This window comes from Sander vitreus, chromosome 9 (genome assembly GCF_031162955.1).
Source record: "Sander vitreus isolate 19-12246 chromosome 9, sanVit1, whole genome shotgun sequence".
NCBI classification, from domain to species: Eukaryota; Metazoa; Chordata; class Actinopteri; order Perciformes; family Percidae; genus Sander; species Sander vitreus.
In genome coordinates this window covers 16,739,083-16,761,789 of record NC_135863.1, presented here as the reverse complement: position 1 = coordinate 16,761,789, position 22,707 = coordinate 16,739,083, and the positions used below count along the sequence as shown (strand labels likewise).

Here is a 22,707-nt window from a genome sequence, read left to right as displayed (position 1 = left end):
TAGGAAAAGTGTGCTGTGGGTTTCTCAGATGCTATGTACATTAGTCCTCGTTTGCTGGGTTGATGATCTCCATCTGTTATTTCTCCCTCTGCAAGTTATGACAACACCAAGATAAACCAGAGGAAAGTTTTAGAGAATTCTAATGGGATGTTCACTTTACAGTGGTGAAGGATGTATTTAGATCCTAGTACTAAAGTAAAGTAGTAATACAACAATGTAAAAATACTCCATTAGAAGTAAAAGTGCATCTTTCATTCCGTAAAAATTGTACTTCAAGTATAAAAGTACCTGTTCTGCAGAATAATGCCTCCTGTGACTGATATATTATCATACATAACATTATAAAAGTATTAATACTGTGTCAGAAGATTTAGTGGTTTAGTCCAGTGGTTCTCAACCACTGGTTTAATTTAGTATTTTATCAGTTTATCAATTTTTTATTGGTGGAACATTAATCCGACAATTAGCTATATCTGTTGTTGTATGTTGCTGTTGTCTGTTGCTGTAAAATGTAGCAGAATAAAAAGTATGATTATTCCCTGTTTAATGTAGTTAAGTAGAAGCATAAAATGAGTGCTTCGAAATTGTACTTAAGTACATTACTTGAGAAAATATACGTGGTGACTTTCTATTGCTGTAACAATAAAGGTACAAGGATGCTAAAGATGAAAAGAAAGAAGAAAGTATCAGAGATGAGGAAAGTCTCCGTGTACGTACCGCAGATATCCACATCACACTGGATATGAACCTATTTTATAAACCCAGATTTCACTCATCTTCTCACCCAAACGTGGCCTCTCTGTGGAGCTCACACCATCTTTGGTCAGAGAGCATTCAATGTGACCCACTGATGTGTGTTTGAGTGTGACAGAGGGTCAGGGCAGCTCCAGGTGCTGTTTGCTCAGGGCAGGCCGACGTGCTAAGCCTGCAGGGCGTGCAGGATGGGCAGAGCTGCCGGTCGCCCCTGCCTGCCCGCGCTGGATATGGCGAGGAGGAGAGAAATTCCACAGGTCCGCAGACGGCCAGGAAAACCTGACTGCAACCTGCTGACATCAGCAGCACCACCACGGCTAAACCATTCTTATCACGGACTGAAGGTCTGTGAGGCTGTGCCCAGAGGCCGAGTGCCTGAGACTCCCGGTCAACAAGTGTCAGAGCCAATAGGCGAGACTGCAGTTTGTTGCATGTACAGACACAAACTGTCAATACTGACCCCATCAACCTTTATGCTTCTGACTTTTCTTTTTTCCTTTGTTGCAGCTTAAAGTTAAACTTCCAAATCTCTGAGGTTTACTTTATAGCTGTACCATTATACCAACTGAATATGTCTGAATGTCTTTTGAGTCATACGCTTCTAAATCTTGTGACTGGAATTCAAAATAAACGTTTTTGGGTTTGAACAAAGCTTGTTCACATAGTTCATTAGATAATAGAGTTCATCACTGATAGACCTGCTGAAGAGTCTAATCAACACCATGCCAGTGTTTATATAAATCAACATCCTTCAGAATTAATTTAACATGTTTAGACAATTATGAACTCACACATCAGCTCCATGAGAGGACAAATAATAATACATACAACATTTACAACACTATGATTAATCATCCAATAATTTGACGTCATGGTGGAGTGTATTCAGCTCTATAACAGCTCTTTAAATTAACTCAGATTGATACAGATCTACACATAGCCTACATAACCACTGACATGGATTTGAAACACTCTCTACTGTGTGTGTAAAGTCTGCAGTATGAGCTTAAATCACTGGTGAAAGAACTTGATGCCAACTCCATACTAATGTTGGGTTTCTCTGTCTGGATAGGTCTGTATATTTACCATTGCAGAGAATTATTTGTTTATAGCAAAGAGTAGAAGCTGTTTGTGTGAGCACAGTGGAAATTTTGTCTGACATCCTGTCAAAAGGAGACAATGTTTACCTGGGCAGGACAAGGACTCCCTGAGTCTGACCATTTACACGTCATTACAGATTGAACAGTTCTCCCTGTTTGAAATAGAAGAATGTGCCTAATGACCCCGGTGCTTTTCCTCCTGCAGCTGCTGTGTAAATATCCAAACACTCAACAGGCTGTCTGAGTGAATGCATGCTGTTATTAATCGTGTTATTGTATTTTTTTTGGGTCTGGGAAGTGGGATTGGGCAGGGAGGCGGCCCGGATGCAAACAGGGGAGGAGGAGGGGGAGATGGTGGAGGGGATGGGAGAGTGAAGAGGGAGGACAGGTTATTCAGCTGAAACCCTAGTTATTTTTGGTCTGAAATTGCCTCTAAATGCTCATATTGTTTTATGGGTTTTACACATGAGTGTCAGACAATGTTAAGGTGTCTCCTCTCGTACCAAAACATCTGTTCATCTTTCACGAGGAGGACGCTTTATGGCTCCAGAGACACACGTAGGCTACACATACATGCAGGAGCAGACATGAGACTGGTTTTGTCTCCTGTAATACTAAATGTAGTTCTACTGTGAAAAAGAGAGGAATGCACCCAAGTACAGTAGGCCTATTTGTTACTGAGAGAATTCTGTAGACATTTTGTTATAGAGGATGACACTCGTTCATAAATACGTTACTATATTTTGACCAACAGTTAACATAGTCATTATGCAGAAATGTATTGTATTAACATTGATGTGCATATCACTTAAATGTTGCACCTGGGCAAGTTGGGGCTGATTTTACAGTTTTTCTTGATTGCTTTCACACAGCAGTCAACTCAAACTCCACATTTTTCAAAACAGTTAATGCACAGGCCGAAACAGTGGCACTCATGGTCAAAATGACACATTTTGTTTGCAAAAGGCTCTAACTGTGCCAAAACATTTAAAATATGCAACAAAAGAAAATTTTGCCTTCAAACGACACAACTTGCAAACAAGTGTATGAGCTCTTCCAATCAACCATTACACAGTGGACAACAAAATACTAAATACAGCAGTCAGTATGAATCAGTGCACCATTGCTTGTCATTGTAGCCTATTACTGGACGTAGCTTTCATGCCAGTGACATTTGTTGACAAATTTGCCTTCTTGCAAAGATTTGGAACCAGAATCAGAAATGCTTTGATGCAAATTTTATTGATTCCACTGATCCTTATTTTCAAACTGTGGCTGAAAACTGAAATACTGTAAATATTACACAAAATACATGTAAACCAAAATAAAATCTATTAATTCATGGCGAGCAATCCGGAAAATACAATACATGTCATCCTTTCTGTTCAATCAGAACTGTTGGGTTGTTATAAAGGAAAAAACACATTTGCAATAATTATTGATTTCTGTAGTATTGATTGTAGATCCTAATGTTTCATATTTATTATATTTCAACAAGTTATTTACTAACGAGTTTTAGTAACGACTACTAAGGTAAACGTGATTGTCTACTGCATCAACTTACCAGTCTGTGGTAATGCAACTTGACCTATTTAGTTTCACCTTTTGTAAAAACTTAAACGGTTTAAGGCAACGGGTTTCCACGCAAATATCTGGTAAAGTCAACTAGTTCGGGATAACAGTGAAGGGATCAATAAAGTCGTATCTTATCTTAATCTATAATAATACTTTTTAATTATTAATATTGATTATATTTTGTAGGCTATTATTAAGGAGGAATGATTGATTGCTATAAGACGAGACAAGAAACATCAGTGACATGACAATGCATCTCATACATTTGGATGGAGTTAGTTCAGTTGTCGTGGAGATCGATCGGTCGATGTGAACTCACTGGACCTTGAGTTGAGTTGGGATTGATTTGTCAAACTGCTACTTTACACTTACTGAGACATACATTACATGAGGTCATACAAAGAAAAATGTAAATATTGTAATAGTTGTTTCTACTTTGTCTGCAGTAGAAAATAAATGTACCAAATTGGCCGAACAAGGGCGACATCACGTGGCCCTGAATGGTGGCGTTACAATTAATTCTGTAGGCCTACTCGTACTTTTATTCGTCAATATCATAGCTAAGCTACATCAACAATGCATGTGTTTATTATTACCGTATCAAGATATTCGTCTGTTTTATGTTGCTTATGTCTGCTTTGATATGTTATCATATTTGTTTCCTTGGTTTGGTATGTGACGACATTTACAGTCGACGGGATACCGGTTACCCGGGGTGCCACTCACAGCGACACACACCACCACCAGCACTACTATCGCCACTATCACACATCTAGCTATAAGGAGAAGGAGATGGCCACCCAAAATAACTTTTGTGCTGTTAATTTGGCGTTTCTGCTTGTCTTCGTGTTGATTGTCCCGGTTGATGCCTCTCCTGATCGGACGAAGACGGTGGAGTTTAACGTTAAACCGGGAGGAGTGGTGCACACTTTCACTGAGGCGATTGTGAGTGAAATTATAAAGTATTGTCTTTATTCTACACAATTAGCTAACGTTTTTAAACACCAGCCGGACACAGAGCTACAGTTAGGCTATGCTAACTCTAAACGTGCAAGTTTGAATGTAGGTTAATTCACCGTTAAGTTTAATTATGTCTATTCTTATATTGATTGTTAAGTAGTGGACAGAATAATTACAGACTGAAACATACCACGGATTGTATTGTGTAAGGTTGTGAGGTGTGTTTGTTTCATTAGTTTGTTACATTCAATGTATTTGGTATTGATAGTGACATATGTGAAAAACTACATTCTTCTGGTCAGCTGTAGTCGCAGCGTGATGACGAAACAGCCTGTGAGAGGCTGACACGTCGTTGCCACAATAGCTTCATTCATTGGTGGACATTTTAATGACTGTGAACAGCTTTTTTGTATTTAGTTTGAAAGCAAAGTCTCAATATCCTGTTTTTACATAAAGTCTGTAACTTCTTAGTTTTTAGTTGTTTTTTTTAATTGTCAATTCTTCATTTGTCCATAAAATGGGCTAAAATAATAACAAATGCCCATTACAATCATAGACTGTACAGTCTATGATTACAATAGAGCTTTTTCACTGCAGACATTTTGACATGACAGCAGGAAAAAAACAGGTGTTACTAATAACATGGTGGCTCTAGGTAGGGCTGGCAATATGGTTGAAACCATTATATTTTCCTGGAATAAGGATCTTTTCCAATATTGATATATATTTTAATAAGGCAAATGTTTGCAAAGTCATATATAAAACAATCAAACTGATTTTGAAAGCAATGTCTATAACGTTATGCATTACACAAGACTAACTGTTTATATGTGTAGTTAATAACTAATTAAGTTTCTGATTACAGTTTTGTAAAAGTCATTACTTTGGACAATAGAAATTATTTCATCATGTTGTGATTTTGTTATTTTTCGATAATATTGATTTATTGCTCAGCCCTAGCTTAGTAGTGATTCCTCATTCACAATATCAGGTGTAACATTTACACCTGTGCTTTCTTCTAGACAAAACATTGTTATTAAACCAGCAGCCACAACAGACCTTTGCATTTAGAATAATATGAAACATAGAAAAGCAAGCTAATCTTTGCCTTTGCAAAGCTGCAGAAATTTCACTATAAAAATGTAAACTATCAAATCGACACTGACGCACACACGTATGAAACCGAGCAGCAATCTGATAATAGCATGTAAAAGTAATTGTTAGTTAAAAAATGAAAATAATATGAAGATTTAACAAGGCACTGATGTTACACTCTCTTATTTCAGAGGGAGTATGAATGCTCATTCACTTATGCTTCACAAGGGGGAACCAATGAGGTGAGTCTCTCTTTCTCTCAGTCTCCAGCATATTATAGAGTTTTAATTACAGCAGGTTTTATGCATAAATATTCTTCTTTTTTCCCAAACAGCAATGGTTGATGAGTGTGGGTTTGAGTGATGACGACAGACTGTTTTCCTGCTCTGTGTGGAGGTGACACACACACACACACACACACACACACACACACACACACACACACACACACACACACACACACATAATGCGTTCCCTAGCCTCTTACCCTAACCTTAACCATCACAACTACATGCCTAACCTTAACCTTAACCATCACAACTACATGCCTAACCCTAACCCTAATCCTAAAACCAAGTCTTAACTCTCAAACAGCCCTTTAACCTTGTGGGGTCCAGCATTTTGGGCCCCACAAGGCTGTGCAGACCCCACAAGTATACTGTATTCTCTGGTTTTTGGACCCCACGAATAGTAAAACAAGAACACACACACACACACACACACACACACACATACACATACACACATACCCTGACCCTGATATTCAGTGTGTCTTCAGTGAGAATTTGTCCCATGTGTCCGCTGAGTCACTCTGATGATTGTAGTTAATCGTGACAGCTCCAGTAGAGAGAAGAAAAAACAACAGTTTCTAACCTCATAGTTTAAATATATTCATGTCCAGGAATGTACCTAATAAGCAAATTAATGTATGCAAATGACTTAATGTTGGTAACAAACTTTTTTTTTTCATTCCTGCCAGGCCCCAGGGGAAGTCTTACCTGTTTTTCACTCAATTCAAAGCTGAACTTAAGGGAACCAAAATTGAATATGCAAATGCATATGTAAGTATAAAAGAAACACAAATTCCCTCAACTGTTAGATGCAAATGTTGCCTGTCCTGTTTACATGAATCTAAGCCTATATATCAGTCAGTAATATCTTGATAGTTTCTTGTGTCATTGTCAGTTTGAGAAGAGGCACTGTTGTTGTTTAGATCTTGTGTAGAAAACACAGTTGATGAACATTTTTGCATAGCCTACAAATAATAAACCATCCACCTATGCACCAGCAATACATTTGTCAAGCTCATGGCTAACATTAAGGCAGGATTTTTCGGTATTGCAGTTTTTTTTTTTTTACTGTCAATACTTTGATCTTGTCTTCTGTGAAAAAGTCATCACATGCAATGACACAATTTCTTTTATTTGGCCTCTTTCCAGGATATGCATGCAAATGTGAAATGCATGTAACATTTTTATGTAAATGGGGTTAGGAGAAGTCTTTTTTTGATTCAGTTTTAATTTTAATGATTCAAAGAATGAATTAATTGTTTATAGTAGCCAAAATGTCCATTAGTTTCCCAGAGCCCAAACGTGAGGTCTTACAATTGCTTGTTTTATCTGACCAACAGTCTAAAACCCACTGTCGGTTTGAAAAAGCTTCAACAGTTTTCCATTTTAATACTTTGAACCAACTGCTATGGACAAGTTTTCACCCACAAATTATTTAAATGAGGTTTCCTCCAGACCTCCGTCAGATTAGAAGGTCCGGCTACTCAAGATTAAATGTCACCTAACATCATCTGAGAGCCAGAGCATCGCCGAATGTTCCTGGCTACACAGTCCTGAGTAGAATTGAATAAAATCAGCTGCCACTTGCACTTTGGATCTTTGCTTTACTGCACATCCCCTCCACTAATACTTATGTGCCCATGGAAACCCATCATGTGCATCATGTCCCTGCATTTTTAAATCTATTTTACTCTAATGGTGGTTCGAGATACATGCCACCTAGTACCAACTTTGAAAAACAAGGCAGGCAGAGACAGGCAAAGTAACAGAAAAGCTTTATTTCTCCTGGAAGGCAAACCCGCCGTGTCTTTGCACATAATGCTTCATGGAAGGTTAATGTCACTGGACTCTTCCTGAGCTCAGTCACTTAGCGGAGGTCTGATGTGGTCGTCGCTGAAGTGAAGCACACCTTGACACGCCTCCTTCCCCCAGCAAGGGCAGTCCTGACACTCTGTCATTAGTGAGAGCACATGTTTCCTCCTCCTGTTCTGGCTCCGTGCCCTGCAAGCAGAAGACAAACGCACAGAAAATAACTTCACTAAATGATGCGACAAAAATAACCTCACATACACAAACAAACACACCTGCCACCCCCGCACAGCATCTTCTTGACCTTGTCGCCACATCCTCCTACTCTCCCGGCCCGTCTGTTGCAAAAAATTGTCTCCTGTGCCGCCTCCCATCCTGTTTTTGTTTATTTTTTGATTTTTTTCTCCTTCTTTCCTTTCCTCCCTTTCGTCCTCCTCTTCATCACTGCTGCTGTATTTGTCTCCAGTCTCAGACGGCAGCAGCAGGACAGAGTGACATGCCTTTGAAGCCGGAGGAATTTACTGTAGGAGACTCAACAGGTGAGAAATTGATTGTATTTTCAAGTGTTCAATCAACTCCCTCTGCTTGTCACGTCAATCTCTCGCTCCCTCCCTCCCATCCCCTCCATCACGTTGCAAGTTCTCTGTTGATTTCCCTCTGAAGCATATGCTCCAGCTGTGAGTGGGTTGCAATTTGTCCCTGTAGCATTATTATTTGTTGTTATTTAGTTTTTGCACAAATCCCCACTGTGGCTCTAGTTCCGGACTGTGATTAGCAGGATTTGACAAGTCACACAGCAATTTTCTGTAACAGCAGATTAGACACGACAGTACAGAGGCTTATCGACTCAATTTCCTGCAACTATCGCAGACTTTAGGATAATCCTATCTCTGTGAGACCTCTGGGAAACACTTCCAGTCATGATTTCGAGGGATACACTTTTTATCAATACACAGTAGGTAAATTGCTTTTTTTTTAAAATGCAAAATATATCAATAAACTGGCTTTTAACTCACTCACAAGCTTATATGTTCACATTTAGCAGGCTGCAGATAAGGGGGAGCTGTTCAGTCACTAACAGAGCAGTTCTACACATGCCAACATGCCCTGCACCCCCTACAGGAAAGAAACGTCACTGTAGTTTCGACCTGCAGATGCCTGTAGATGCCACCTACAGGCAAAACAAGTGGTAGTTTTTGCAATGTAAGCAACTGCAGATTGTTATAGATGTTGATAGCTTTTTGTTTGAGGTTTTACTGCATGTGTATTAAGGACTTACTCCAAGGTGGCAGCCATTCATTTATATAAAAATTGCTCCGCAGCGCAAAAACTAAGTTATAAATAATTGATACAAATGTATGACATTACTGTACCACCCTCACCTCTAGTAGATATAAACACAATTTGGGGCTGTAAAATGCAAAATATTTGGACGATTTTGCAAACAAATTTACTGTTTATCTCCCTTTTAGTTCATTCATTCACTGAACTTCACATGTTCAGACCCATAAACAGTTCAGTTTATATGAATTAATACAGTAACACTTAAGTTCTTTGTTTTTCCTCTGCATCCCACACCGGTTTCTTTAGAGTCGACAATAAACAATGAACCACCCCTTTTGTTCAAAGTAATCTGGAGAACAGCAGGAGGCATCAACACTAAGGGCTTCCTTATTCAGCAGAAATATGCTCTAGTGAACATAACTATTACATTTGTTAGGTTTTATATGTCAAATATAAAACCAGAAGCAGCACCTACTGTTCGAAGAACGAGATGAGGTAGCAGTTGTAACACTCTTGTTTTGTAGGTGGCACTAGTGTAAAAATTGCAGCAGCTATTACTTTCCTTACCTGTAGATGCCACACACCTACATCTACAGATCTGATCTGCTGCTGCTTATACTTTTCTTGCCAACAGGCAGTGCAGGTTGGACTAGACCTGTAGGTCTCAAACTGCTGGCTCTGCAGTTAGATGATACCGGCTGGTTTCAGGTGCTTTGCATCAATGACTCTCTGTGTCCTTGTTTTTGTTTTAATATTTTCTGTGACAGTAATTTGCTCTCCTCTCTGACCCCCAGTGACCCACAGAGATGGAAAGTTTAACGCTCAACTCTCCAAACTGACTGCCATTGGACGGACACGACACGATGAGCTGTAATTGGTCAGAAGTCTGACTTGGTTTTGGTCATGTTTTGAGCCCTGAGTTGGGCTTCTGTGTTCCGCTCAGTAGTCAATGAAGGATGGATTTGTGGGTGTAACAACTTAAAATTTAAGTGGGATGATACTGAGCACTTTGTGTGTCAGTACACAAATTACCTGGTATATTTTTGTAATGGATTTGAAATGCTGTAAAAAAAAACCAGAAAGGCATCAGTTTAGTATTCTTTTTTTCTTTTCTTTTTACTACATAATGTCCTAGTTAAAATTCTGCCATAAGATAAAGTCAGGGTTCATATGTTTTGAAAAAACCTGGAAAAGTTATGGAATTAAAAAAATGCAAATTCCAGACCTGCAAAGGTTTTGGAAACATAAAAAGACCCAGGAAGTTTTGGAAAAGTCATGGATTTTTTTTTTAACACAGCATAATAATATGTGATTAATAAATGTATTTCACATCGTCCTAACCTCACCGTTCTATTCGGGGCGCAATATTACGAATCCCACTATGAACCACATAAATTGTCATTCATTTTATTGTTAAACCTCTGAGGGTAAACTTTAACACAGATTTTTATTCTTATTGTATAATGTCGACTGACATTTTCAGGAATATATAGTCATGGAAAATTGCCAAAAAGTCATGAAAAAGTATTGGTTAAAATGCGTATGAACCCTCTAAAGTGCTTCCATAGTTGTTTCTTAGTTTCTGAGGCTATAAGATTTACAGGGAGCAAATCTGTTCTGATCCACTTAGGACATTTGTAAATGTATAGAGGACTGGTGTCTGGGGGCTTGTAGAGTATAGATAACACATTTAGAGTAGGGAGGGATTTAACCATCTCATATAATCCTGAGAGGAAAGTGAATAATCTCTGTCATGCACGCACATAAACAATTACATTTTCCTCAATCTGGTCCTGTTCTGAGCTGAGCTCCTCGCTCTCTGTCTGTTTATATTGATGCGTTCTTGATAACTGTAAGCACACATTTTATCCCCTCAATCATCAATCGGTACCACTCGTGATCACTTTTTTTGTTATGTTTGTGTTTTTGGCCAGAAGGGATACCTGTAATAGATCAGATAACGGCTTCATAACATAAAATTAAGAGAAAGATGTACAGAATACACTGAAGGTTATTTTTTGGATAAATCCTAAACAGTGTCAATGTGAATTAATTGTTGAGAAAATATGATATATGGTATAAATTATTTTTTATTTGAAATGACCTTAATCTTGATCATTTTAATAAGGCACCCGAAGCAGAAGATACAACCGTTTACTTATTTGTCTTTTCTAATTTCAGGATATTTCAATGACTTCACAATTACACTGTTTGAGATTTACCCCCAAAAAATATATATTTAAGGTCGTGCAGGAGCTGCCATCACATATTCCTGGGCCTTTCTTGAACTGTCTGCTTTCATCCTTCAGTGGCACATGTATGGATCAGCGAGGATAATGTGCAGGTTTCAGAAGTACATGCTCCCTTGTGTAGCAAGTAGGATTGCCTTTATATTCCTCACATTGATCCAATCTTCTTAGATATACAGAAGATGAGTTCTGGGGATTGATTTCAGATTTGAGGATTGTGCTGATTTGATTCTGTGGTCGGATTACTCACTGAGATTCGTACCTTGTTTGGTCTGGGTTTGGATCCTCTCATCTGTCTAGCGATGATCCTCTGGAGTTGAGTAAACACTCAGCTGGGAACGTTAGTGTGTCCCTTTGTCACCGTCCTCCCTCTGGGGTCACAACAGGAAGTAACCACATCCAGATGCTGATCCACAATAGAAAGATACACACAAGATGTTGCTTATTTTGTACACGTTTTCTTTTTTTGTCTACTTCTTGACTGTTCTGATTCGTGATGGATGTTTGAATAAAGACATGTCATTGTTCTGGAGATAATTCAATGTTTTCGTCTTGTTATGTCAGTCATGATTTGACTGAACCTCCGACAGCCTCGTTAAAGGGTAAACATGAAAAGAGAGGAGAAATTTGAGTGCCAGCATAGAGGCATTAAATATTCTGAACATGGTGGAGAGCGTTTTTTATGCCCCCGTCATATCTGTCTAAAATAACAGCAATTTTAGTACCAGCACTAATGTATTTATTTAAAACCAGTTTGTATGCTGCAGAAAACAGCCAGGTTTTCAGCATACAAATGAGACTTCATATGAAACTTTATATTAAAATAAGCATTATGAAAAATTGCTCAATTAACATTTATTGTCCCCGAATAAATGTTTCTATGAGATAAAGAGCTTTCATTGTTTCTTCTTAATTTCTGGGGAGAACGGCTTTGCAGGGAGGATCTACTAATTCCAGAGGCACATATGGGAATGTATAGAGTGTTGATCTTTGTGGGCTTATAGAGATATAGAGTCAGGAGGGATTTATTCATTTTATATAAATCAGTCATCTTGACTGTAGTCAAATTGGCATTTGAATTCTGTGATACAAAGATTACACATTTATTTTACAACCGCACAATTTACCAGTGCTTTCATGTAAAATATAATCTTGATTGTAAACTATAAAACATCTGAGAAGATCTACTGTGTAGTAGCACTTTGGCAGAGCTGTGCCAAGAAACTCCCTCAGTCTCCTACTTGTATGTAAAGCATCTTATAGCAAAGGTGGCCATTTTCAGTTTTGTAGTCCCGTGGATAAAGAATTTAACACTGTTCTCAAGGTGGTTGTACCATTGAATAATACATCTCTGTAGCACAATATCTGTTTGTTTACTGCCAGTTCACTGTGTCTCTGAGACTCAAAGCTGCCTCTATGCTGTCATCCAAACACTAAACACATATCACTACTGTTTACCATCTGGTACCAGTAGAGATGTTTACTTTCAACTCCCCCACACACACACACACACACACACACACACACTACTACCATCAGGAAAATATATACATTTGATTTTGCTAAGCGCTGGCTTAGATTAGAATGGCATGCATTAAGAGAAATCTGAATTTTTTTAGCCACGAACACAAAGTCGCTCCAAGGATCAGTCAATCCAACACTTTAGTCCAGACTTGTATATTTCAACAACATCCATGGTCTCCAGAGGATGAATCCTACTGACTTTGGTGTCCCCCTGACTTTTACTTTGCCTTTACCAGCAGACTATTCTGGCTCAATGGATGTGCATTGCTGGGATAAAGCCTGACATGGTTGTGATTGGTTTAAGAAATACAAACGAGCCAGAGCATTTTTTACCTATCCCAGAATTGATAGTCGGTGTAGCCAGACCATACTCCATCGTCGAAACAGTGCTGTGGAGATCGGTCTGGCAATGCAAGACTACCAGCAGACCAACCACATTTTCTGTTCTGAGAAATGTCTCAACAACTATTGGATAGGGTTGATGCTCAAATGGATGGTCTGGAGGGACAGGCGAAGGCATGACATGCCTCTGAAAAGGTTGATCGGTTGGTTAGGTTTAGGCATGAGGAGTGAGATTCATTAAGGTTTGGGTAAGAATATCAGGGTAAGCCAATCAGAGGCAGAGTAGGGGGGTCCCCATTCCCCTGGACCATCCATTCTAGCATTAACCATTGGAGAGATTGCCATAAAATGTTGTACAGAAATTCATGTTTCCCTCAGGATGAATTCTAATAACTACTAAGATAGAAGAACACTGTAAACATACACACCTGCTTAAAATCAAGATGTTAACATTGTTATTGTGAGCATGTTAGCATACGGACATTTAGCTCAAAGCACCTAAGTACATCCTCACACAGCTGCTAGCATAACTTAGACTCTTTATCTTGTTAAAGTAGCCTATAAGTGAGGTGATATTCTATATTTTTCTTCATGTCAATAAAGTCTATGAAAAGACCAGAACCAACAATTCATTAAGCCTACTAACTAACCTACTAAGTATTTTCTGTGTATCCAATGCCTGATATCCTCTGTGCCACAGACCTCAAAAACACATCAATCCTGCACGTGATGTTCCTTCATTAGCATGAATGTGGCATTGTAGTTTATTTTGATTTACTCCGACACCGTCTTGCTGCTGTAAATACTCACGAGAGCACGAAATGTGTATTAATCCATGCTAAAATCTACAGTTTCCAGCTATTTTAGGAAATTACTGAGCTTTGATGAAGCTACATTTGTGCATACTTTATTTATTTATTTTTTTTTTTTTTAAAGATTTAGCTCTTCAGGAGGAAGAAATTGGCTCGGTGCTGAGTGCCACAGATAGGGTAGGGAAGTCAAAAAGTATTGAGAGACGGACTAACACACTGTTGGTTTTGGTCTTTTCATTTTATCTGTTAACAATAACAGAAAATAGGCTATAGAATAACACCAGCTTTATTCTTCACAAGAAAAGAGCCACAAGCAGGCATTGAAATAACATTTCAGAGAGGACAACATCAGATGACCTAAATGAATAAGCCATCGATTTGCTGAGCTGTATTTATGTAATCAATCCGGCAGACATTCCAGTGTCTGTTTTCCTCTCACAGCCACACCTGCCCCCTATTTCTCTTTCTTTGCATCTCCTGACATTAGGAGGGGAACAGATGGAGATTGTGACTGGGTCAGTCAAGCCAGAGGCAGCAAAGGAGATGGGATTTTTGTAACACCAGGGGCTCGGTGAAGGGTAAAACGAATGGCCAGCTGCCCCCTGTCTCCCCTGATGCGCACCCAGGCGCTGGGCCGGTGACCCAGTCAGCTCGGAGCTACTCTGCCTGTTCACTTCTTATCTGGCCTTGCTAAGTTCCTCATATCACGAGACCTTTTCTGTCCCCAAATCTATCACAGATCACAGCCTGTTATCCCCAGTGTGTGCTTTTCACACCACCGAGCCCAAGTACCCTGAGCTGCACTGAGTTCTCGTTATACCATCACGACTCTTGACAGCAATTATCTAACCTAGACAATGCTGACACATGTGAGTGGATGTGTCTGGCTGCTTAGGTTGAAGTGCACTAAAGTAATCAGTTCTTACTTTGACTTGTCATCTTGCAGTAATTATAATTTTGTTCATATTTCTATTTAATTAGGCCTTCTCCTTTGCCCTTTAACGGTGCAATCTGTGGGAGTCTGAAAGCCGTGGGGCAAACTGAGCATCTGTATAGAGGCTCTTGTTACCAGAGCAGTAACCCAGACAGATGTTATGGTGTCATTTGTATGTTCAGTTTATATACTCAAGAGATTGGTATAGAAGGAGAGACGGGAAAAGGACGTCTGCAGAACCAAGCTGTTCTTCCTGACATACTCACCCCAAGTTGCGTTTGCATCCTGTCACCTTGGAAACTTGGTCTCAGCTCATCTTAGTGAGCCTTAAATCACTCTCCACTCTTGCGGCTGGTGCTGTGAATGTGGCTCTGTTCGATCAGCCTCCCCCTCCTGCTGCATTGTCTCACACTGTGGTCGAGAGAAGCCTTCTTTTCTCAGGGTATGGAGGAGCTTTGCGGGGTTCCTTCACCTTCTTTGTGTGTTCAGAGGGTCTGTGGTGCGGGTACGGAGGAGGCTTGCGACCCCTGCAGCCTTGTGCTGTTGGTGATTTAGCTGTGGCTGCAGGGGCAGAGCACACCTGTGACGGTCTGTGAACGGGTCCTGCTGAGGATGATCGCCTCTCTCTGTCAGTGTTGGACACAGTTTGAGTTTCTGGGTTGATGGGTGGGCAGCTGGCAGATGGAGGCTGGGTCGATGATGGAGAAAGCAAACTGGCAGATGGGTGGTCACTTTGTGGGGTCTGATAAGACCCAACCTTGTTCTCTATGATGACAGAAGGGCTAAGAGTGGGGGGTGGCTGAGGCTTTGCAGACAGAGAGGACACAGGGCTGACCCTGATGGAGGAGGAAGGACCAGGGGAGTGAGGCTGAGAACCAGGGTTGTTGGGGTGATGGAGATTTACTGTTAGAGGGGAGAGACCAGGAGTGGGAGGCCGAACAGGGAGGCTTCTTTGGGGAGACAAAGTAAGATCATGGGAGGTGAGGTTTTGAGGGGGATTGGATAAAGGGAGACTATTGTTGTACTGGAGCGGCCCACCTTGTCTGTGAGAAGACAGCAGGCTGCAGGTGAACCGAAGAGTTTGACTCCTCTCTGATGAAAACCCAGAGGTTACCGGGCATAGCAGCACATTTGGTGGAAAGTGACACTTGTGATGATCTCCCCTGAGGGTGCCAAATGAGTCTGTGGTTCCTGGCTGGTCTCCAGGCTCTGACGGCCATTGATGGGTGTTGCCTAACGTCACTTTACTGGAGCTGGAATCTGAACTGGAGCTGCTGTCGCTGGGAGGGTTGGCGCTGTCACCTCTTTCATTCCCCTGCTGCTCCTCCACATTCAGATCAATGGATGAGGTTAGATGGTCAATCTGCTGCACCACCTATGATGGATAAATACATGGTGATGAATACAAAGAATTGAAGTAGTTTGGAAAAGGGGCACTTCACTGATTTTAGACAAAGATCCTTTACCTTATCATCTGATCATTTAACTTCCAACCTGTGAAAACAGTTTTATAATGTCTCCTGTGGGGACTTTTTTACCGGAAAGTCTGAGTTACAAACTGGACACAAGAAATCTGTTTGAAAGATGTGCATGTTTATCAGGTGGGGAAGGGCTAATGAAAAACTGCACTATGGGAAATGTAGGATCAAGTGTTTTTGGAGCTTCACCCACACTAGGGACTAAAAGTCTGGATATCTCGAACTCTCAATAATGTCCATTCTGAGTCCCACAACTTTATAAAAGTGCAATACAAAAATCCCTGGCGTACCACTAATGATAACCTGAAACGTATGATTATTTTCATTGTTGTTTAATCTGCTGAATGTTTGTGCAATTAAGGTGACTTCTGCAAATAAACACGCCGACCAAAACTCTAAAACCAAAAAATTTCAATTTACATAACTCAATTGAGTTACTAATCACTTCTATACATATAGAATAGAATACTTATAGAATATAGAATATATATATTGTATTTTTGGCCATTTTGAGCCTTTATTTGGATAGTAGTACAGAGGTGACAGGAAATAAAGAGGAAAGAGAGAGATCCAACATGCCATGAAGACTCCCGGCCAGATTTGAATCGGGTTTTACAAGATCAGCAGCTTCTTTCCACCAGGATGCTCCAACACTCTATTAATCCAAAGACTTTTGTTCCAATTTGAGTCTTTTCTAATACAAATGATTGATAACATACAAAACCTTGGCACTGTAGCCTCAATATAGTAATGGCAATATTAAAAGTTTGCGTATTAATTGTTTCTGCTTTTGCATGTCGGCATCTATAATTTGAAGCATTTCCGACTCTTACAGAAGTGGACTCTCTGCAGGTGTATAGCTCTAATCTTTAAGTGTGTCACACAAGCTACAACCTAGTGCAAAAAATGTTTACCTCAGCCTAGAAACGGTGATATTACAGGAAATGTGTAAGCTAAATTTAGGTCGGTTTCCCTTCTGATACTTGTGATAGTGAAAAGCACACTATACAATATATCATAGGCATACAAGATCAGATGCATGCACTGTATCTAAAAGAGTGCAGAGCATGTATCAAATGAGTGTATGCACAACTCACATAAATGCTTAACACAAAGACACATACAATGTACAATGATAAAGGCAGGAGAGATTGTAGAAAATTACACTGGGGAAAATGTTTGACCTATCTCTTCACCTGCTCTACGTTCACAGGTAAATCCTCGGCCCCCGCTGGAACAGATTAATTATTGTTTTGTTCTCTGTGTTCAACAACATCCTTGTCAAAAGATGACCTGCTTTGCCTTAATGCTGCAGCTTTTTTGGGCAAGGCATTTCATATTTCTTTGAAGTACTGCGTGCATATGCACATCAAGTGACTCTGGGCAGGTGCTGCTTGTTAATGTCAGAAACCAGAGGAGATAAAAGAGCAGAGGACCCTGGTTTTCATCTGCTGTTCCTGAGAGTGTTTATTTAAAATGATGTTTTTTGACCCCTCAGGTCTTCACATGTAGTGCTGATTAGTGCTGAGAGACGTTTGTTGTAGAGCTCAGTCATGTAAGTTTCATACGTCTTTCAGTTTAACTCTACTGTTGTTCTGCTTTTAGTTCTGAGTCACAGAGCAGTTTTCGATCCATCAAAATGTCTTAGCAGAAGACCATATTCATGCGTGAGCTTGCTTCTGTGATGTTTTTCCTGAGACAGCAGTCTTTAGTGTTGCTTTAATATTTGTATAGTATCTGTCTAAAATGCTTTTAAGTCCCACTCCAGCTCCTTTTTATAACAGGGATTGATTATTGAATAAAACTGAGGGTTGCTTCTCATGCAACAGAATCATAAAACAGGGCTTTGAAACAAATATGCAACCAAAGTCTTCTCTGGTGCCTTATCCTCCTTTGATCTGTCATCTCTGTTGTGAAAATTTGGGATTTTCTATCACAGCCCCCCTCCTTTCCCCTCTTTTTGTGTAGCATACATGCTCTTTCATCAGTGTTATATTAATACTGTCACACTAAAACCTCACAGCCAGAATAATGAGGTTACTACCTCAGGTTTAGCCACGACCCTGTAGCTGCAGATCAAATGCCAAGAGGCGAGATTTACGTTTCACTTTTACTGGATGAGGAATACGAGGCAGAGATACTCAGACATAAATGGATTATAAAACGTTATCCAGCTGTGCCTGGAGCAGCATCTGTCCATGAGGAGGGAGAGTGGCGGAAGAGTTGAGAGAGGATGTTGGAGGAGGACAGAAAGGGAGATGCAGAGAGAAAGGCGACTGCTTTGCCTAATGTCACATCTCAGCAGCCTCTGAATGCATCATACAAATGGGGCATAACTATTGTCTGGTTCACCTCTATGATTATGTACGCATGAATTAAGCACAGTGACAGAGGAGAGTTGCAGAAACAGTTTGCAGACTGTGGTGGATTCAACCAACCCTGCTGCTGACTTTTTAATGCATGTAAATTCTGCTCAGGATGTGTAGTTGTGTGTAGCCCGCATCGTTATCTGTTAGAGCTCTCAAGGTTTTATAGCATAAGCATTTAAAATACCTAAATGAATATGAGAGGATACAGTAACTTCTCTGCTCCTATTCTCAACCCATTTCTTTTTCTACCATTTCCATTTTGTCCAGGAAAGACATGATTGGTGAAAATGGTGAAATGTTATGCAGAAAAGTTACCTCTTTCATTTCCTGGTGAACGTCCCTCAGCGCTGTAAGAACATGCTCCAGGTTGTCCACCACCCGTTTAATCTGGTTTCGAATCACCTTCCTGCTGCAGTCTGATTCCTTCCTCTGTGGCTCCCCTTCAATGGTCGACCTGTATTGGACCCATGTCTGATTCTGGCCCAGGGCCGCGATACGCTCCAAGCTTGATCTAGCTTTCCTGGGGTGTCGTAGTGTTGTGGTGCAGCCCAGGCCTCTCTGAGGAACCTCAGTGGAGAAGATGACTCCATTTAGGGGCCTGTTGAAACCCTCAACAGGTGGTTCCCTCAGGTCTCTCTGGCTCTGGGAGTTCCTGCTCTGTTGTTTGTTGTAGCTGAAGCTGGTGGGGAAGCCATGCTGCCTTTCTGTTAGTCCCTGAGTGTCTGAGCACACCCAGCTGGATGAATGGAGGTCTCTCTTGCGGTAGGTTGTACTGCTGGCGTAGTCCCACACCTTCCCCCTCCTGTCCTCAATGTCCACCACAACAGGCACCTTATAGTTTGGCTCTTCACTGAGCAGTCCAGAAACAGGAAGAGGAGGGGGTCTCACTAGTGGCCCATATTTCCTGACTGAGGTGCTAGTCCCGTCATCCTGCGACTGAAGGGGACTCAGGTGGCTGCCGTGGTTCCTAACAAAGGTGTGGTTGTCCTGGGCAGAGGTGGAGCTGTTGCTCAGACCATGCGGCCCGTCCCCCGGACTGCTCTGCGTGTTGATGGGTGGGTCCAGCTCTGGAGACTGGTTCCACCTGGCAGGACTGTCCTCCCGCTGCTTCCTCAGACTCCCAGGCAGGATATGGTGCCCACGCAGCACCACTGGCAGCATTCTCGCCATCCCTACGCCATTACACCGAACCTCCCCCTTCTTTGCCCGGTCCCTTCCCTGGATAGAGAAGAACCCGATCCCTTTGGCTCTCTCCAGCGGGGTCAGGTTGTTGCAGGCCTCTGAGCTGGATTTGTACGGTCCATTGAGCCCCAGGTCACTGCTGTGGTGGGGCTTAAGACTATTGCGCAGCCACGGGATGAAGTGAGGGGCGTGGGGCTTGAAGCCTTTCTGCTCCCCAGGTGCTGGAGTCCTGCTGTCAGAGAACATGGTGATGGATGATGTCCAGCAGCCTCACAGAAAGAAGAAGAAGCAGAAGAGGAACAGGAGGACTCCTGAGACACAGAGCGCTTCCTCCTCTTTTTCCATGAATCCCCTCCTACCTTTTCCATTAACAGACTCAATCCGCTCTATCTTTAGTCTCTTTTCCCTTTCCCTTTCTCTCTCCGACTCTGTCTCCAAAACTTTTATCTGCTTTTTCCCCTCCTCATCTCAGATCCCACCCACTCCCCTTTCCCTGCTGAAGCCTGCTTCTGATTTTATCTCCCTGCCTTTTTCCCTCTTCTTTTCCCCCCACCGTTTCTGCTTCTCCTCCCACTATCCTCCCTTTTGTATTGCACTTGAGCCCCTCACCCCCTCATTGGGCCGCCCTTGGAGATGCCAAGGGCCTCTCTCTCTCTCTCTCTCTCTCTCTCTCTCTGTCTTCTCTCTCTGCCTGCCTGCGTCTCACTGGCTCAGTAGCAGTGGAGGCTTCCTGTCTCTACATCTCTCTCTCTCTCCCCCCTCCCCCCCTCCACACTGCGCTGCACTGCCTCCTATCCTGGCTCTTTCTTCCTCCCACTCCCTCTCACTGCTCTAACTCCCTTTCTCTATTTCCCTCTTCTCTCCCCATTTCTGTCTCTTTTGCCTGTAACTCTCTGCTCTCATCTGAGAACCCTGTATGTCTTTGCAACTCTTTTTTTTACTCTCTTTTCCTCCCCTTTCTGTCACACTCTCTCTCCCCCTCATCCCCACCTCCCATTTGCCAGGGAGAGCTGCTGAACTTCAATCAAGACGCAACTGTTATTAATCCTCTGTTAGCCAGTGTATACACACGTGATTCCCCTTGCCTCCATTCTCATCTGATTATTCCTTCCCCGGCTCAGCCCTTCACAATTAAATTCTGCTTAGGGGTTTTAAAGGAGTAGGGGAAGATGGCAGCAGGAAGGGATGGAAGAGGAATAGTAGGGGTCACATAATTGCGACCCTCCAAGATCAGCACCAGTTTGACAGAAACTATAAGCTGCCCGGCTACAAACAACAGCTTGCCTGTGGCACGGCTCTCCCCAGATTATTGTAACTGTCAGCAAGTGTCGAGTTACATCCAAGTTGTTTTCTTGTTTTATTTTCTGCCGCATATCCAACTTCCATTTGTTCCAATTATGCAGAAACAGCTGCTATTTTCGGGTTTCTCGTTCAAATTCCCATTCTTGGCTGTCTGGATCAGGTTTCTTTTGTCTGACATGCCCAAAGATGCCTCCTAGGTGTCTTTTCACTCAACTGCGCCTGCATGGATGGGTCCCTCCCTTTCTGGCAGCATCCAAAATAAAAAGACGGCAGCCCAGCCACACTAAAGCCCTGACAGTTTGCTGTCACTCAGCAGTGAGGCACTCAAAGCATCCATCATTCTGTTAGTCAGCATAGCAATCTATTCCTCTGGTAGTGCCCTGTTAAAATATGACTTCATTCACTGACATACAGGTATGTGGGGGGAGAGAAAACAGACACAGGCTTGGTGTAATCTGCAGGCTAAGAAGATTCCTGCCTGCATGTCGACAGACTGCTGTCATCCAGTAATGACCACTAGTCTGGATTAAAAAAAAAACAAGAGTGAAAGTAATAGAGCGGCTATTAATCCTTCCTTTTCCTCACGGCATGCTGATGCACGCAAAGTCTAAATACATTTCTATGCTATGGTGGGGTTACATTTAAAGATTTAACTCTGAATGCATATCTATACATGTATGTGCATGTTAATGTTTAAAAGGTTTTATATAATAAGAATTTCAACCTATATTTCACTTTGAAATAATGTTTAATCATTTAACACACACACACACACACACACACACACACACACACACACACACACACACACACCTACATAAAGGCTAAACAAAAGCTAAGCTCTGTCTAGGGTTGGTTCAGTGTTGGTGCAGACCTGATTGTTGAAGATGATGTAAGTCGCTGTCCATGAAAACCATGTATCTCCAAATTTTTTAATTAAGTGTCACTTTATGGGTTGAGAAAATCCTCCCATTTCTTAAACTAAATATACCCATTGGACCCATTTAAAAGCCCATTTCTCTAACTAAAAAGTGCACGCACAAAGCTAAAAACAAGGTTGTTTCTCTCAGCTCACAAAAAGTTGACCTTTTGTTGGAGATACATGGTTTTCACAGAGGACAGTGAAAAAATCTCCCTTGTTCATTTGGCAAAGTATTGTGAGGCTACGCATTTAAATAACCTTCCAATAAGGTGGCAACTGTCCATATGTGATTGATTACATTTGAAAATATATAACACTACCTGAATGTGTGTGTGTATGTGTGTGTGTGTGTGTGTGTGTGTGTCTGTGTTCAAGACCTTGAATTCATGCTTCTTAAAGGTTCCCCTCCAATTAGCCACCCACGTTGTAAGGTCCATAAATAACATGGCATAACACACACAATCATTGCTCATTTTAAAGTCAATGTGGAATAATAATAAGTAGCTGTCAGAGTTGGTCCATTTGCAGTCTGGCTGCGCAGCCTCTCAAGTCCGGTTGCCTTTATATCATACCATCCATTATATTAATGTGCTATGTGTGATTGAAGGACAACACTGGTCTACAGCAGGAGAAATTCTCCTTTTCAGTTCGGTGCAATGTTTTTTTTTTACATGTCCTCCTCTTCTGACTCTCAAACAGGAGATGCTTTTGTCACTATCATATGATT

The 22,707-nt window shown here is 41.3% G+C and overlaps 2 protein-coding genes across 2 annotated transcripts; one reads left to right on the top strand and one right to left on the bottom strand.

Moving 5' to 3' along the window:
• The first annotated feature begins 4,115 nt into the window (after nt 1-4,115).
• Nucleotides 4,116-11,652, top strand: mydgf (myeloid-derived growth factor). Its single transcript, XM_078258961.1, has 6 exons — nt 4,116-4,373; nt 5,675-5,725; nt 5,818-5,879; nt 6,463-6,544; nt 8,049-8,121; nt 9,661-11,652. The coding sequence occupies exons 1-6, from the start codon at nt 4,221-4,223 to the stop codon at nt 9,738-9,740; spliced, it is 501 nt and encodes a 166-aa protein (XP_078115087.1). The 5' UTR covers nt 4,116-4,220; the 3' UTR covers nt 9,741-11,652.
• Nucleotides 11,653-14,795: 3,143 nt separating this feature from the next.
• LOC144522903 (uncharacterized) lies at nt 14,796-20,201 on the bottom strand. The gene is made up of 2 exons (XM_078258151.1): nt 18,890-20,201; nt 14,796-16,102 (listed from the first exon to the last, which is right to left on the bottom strand). The coding sequence occupies exons 1-2, from the start codon at nt 20,000-20,002 to the stop codon at nt 15,134-15,136; spliced, it is 2,082 nt and encodes a 693-aa protein (XP_078114277.1). The 5' UTR covers nt 20,003-20,201; the 3' UTR covers nt 14,796-15,133.
• Nucleotides 20,202-22,707: the final 2,506 nt, after the last annotated feature.

Excerpts from the sequence above, each read along its gene's own strand:
- LOC144522903 (XM_078258151.1), bottom strand. The coding sequence starts at position 20,002 with ATGTTCTCTGACAGCAGGACTCCAGCACCTGGGGAGCAGAAAGGCTTC. Across the intron at positions 16,103-18,889 it reads TTCACCAGGAAATGAAAGAG|GTGGTGCAGCAGATTGACCA; the intron begins GTAACTTTTCTG and ends TATCCATCATAG.
- mydgf (XM_078258961.1), top strand. The coding sequence starts at position 4,221 with ATGGCCACCCAAAATAACTTTTGTGCTGTTAATTTGGCGTTTCTGCTT. Across the intron at positions 5,726-5,817 it reads CACAAGGGGGAACCAATGAG|CAATGGTTGATGAGTGTGGG; the intron begins GTGAGTCTCTCT and ends TTTCCCAAACAG. Across the intron at positions 8,122-9,660 it reads TACTGTAGGAGACTCAACAG|TGACCCACAGAGATGGAAAG; the intron begins GTGAGAAATTGA and ends TCTGACCCCCAG.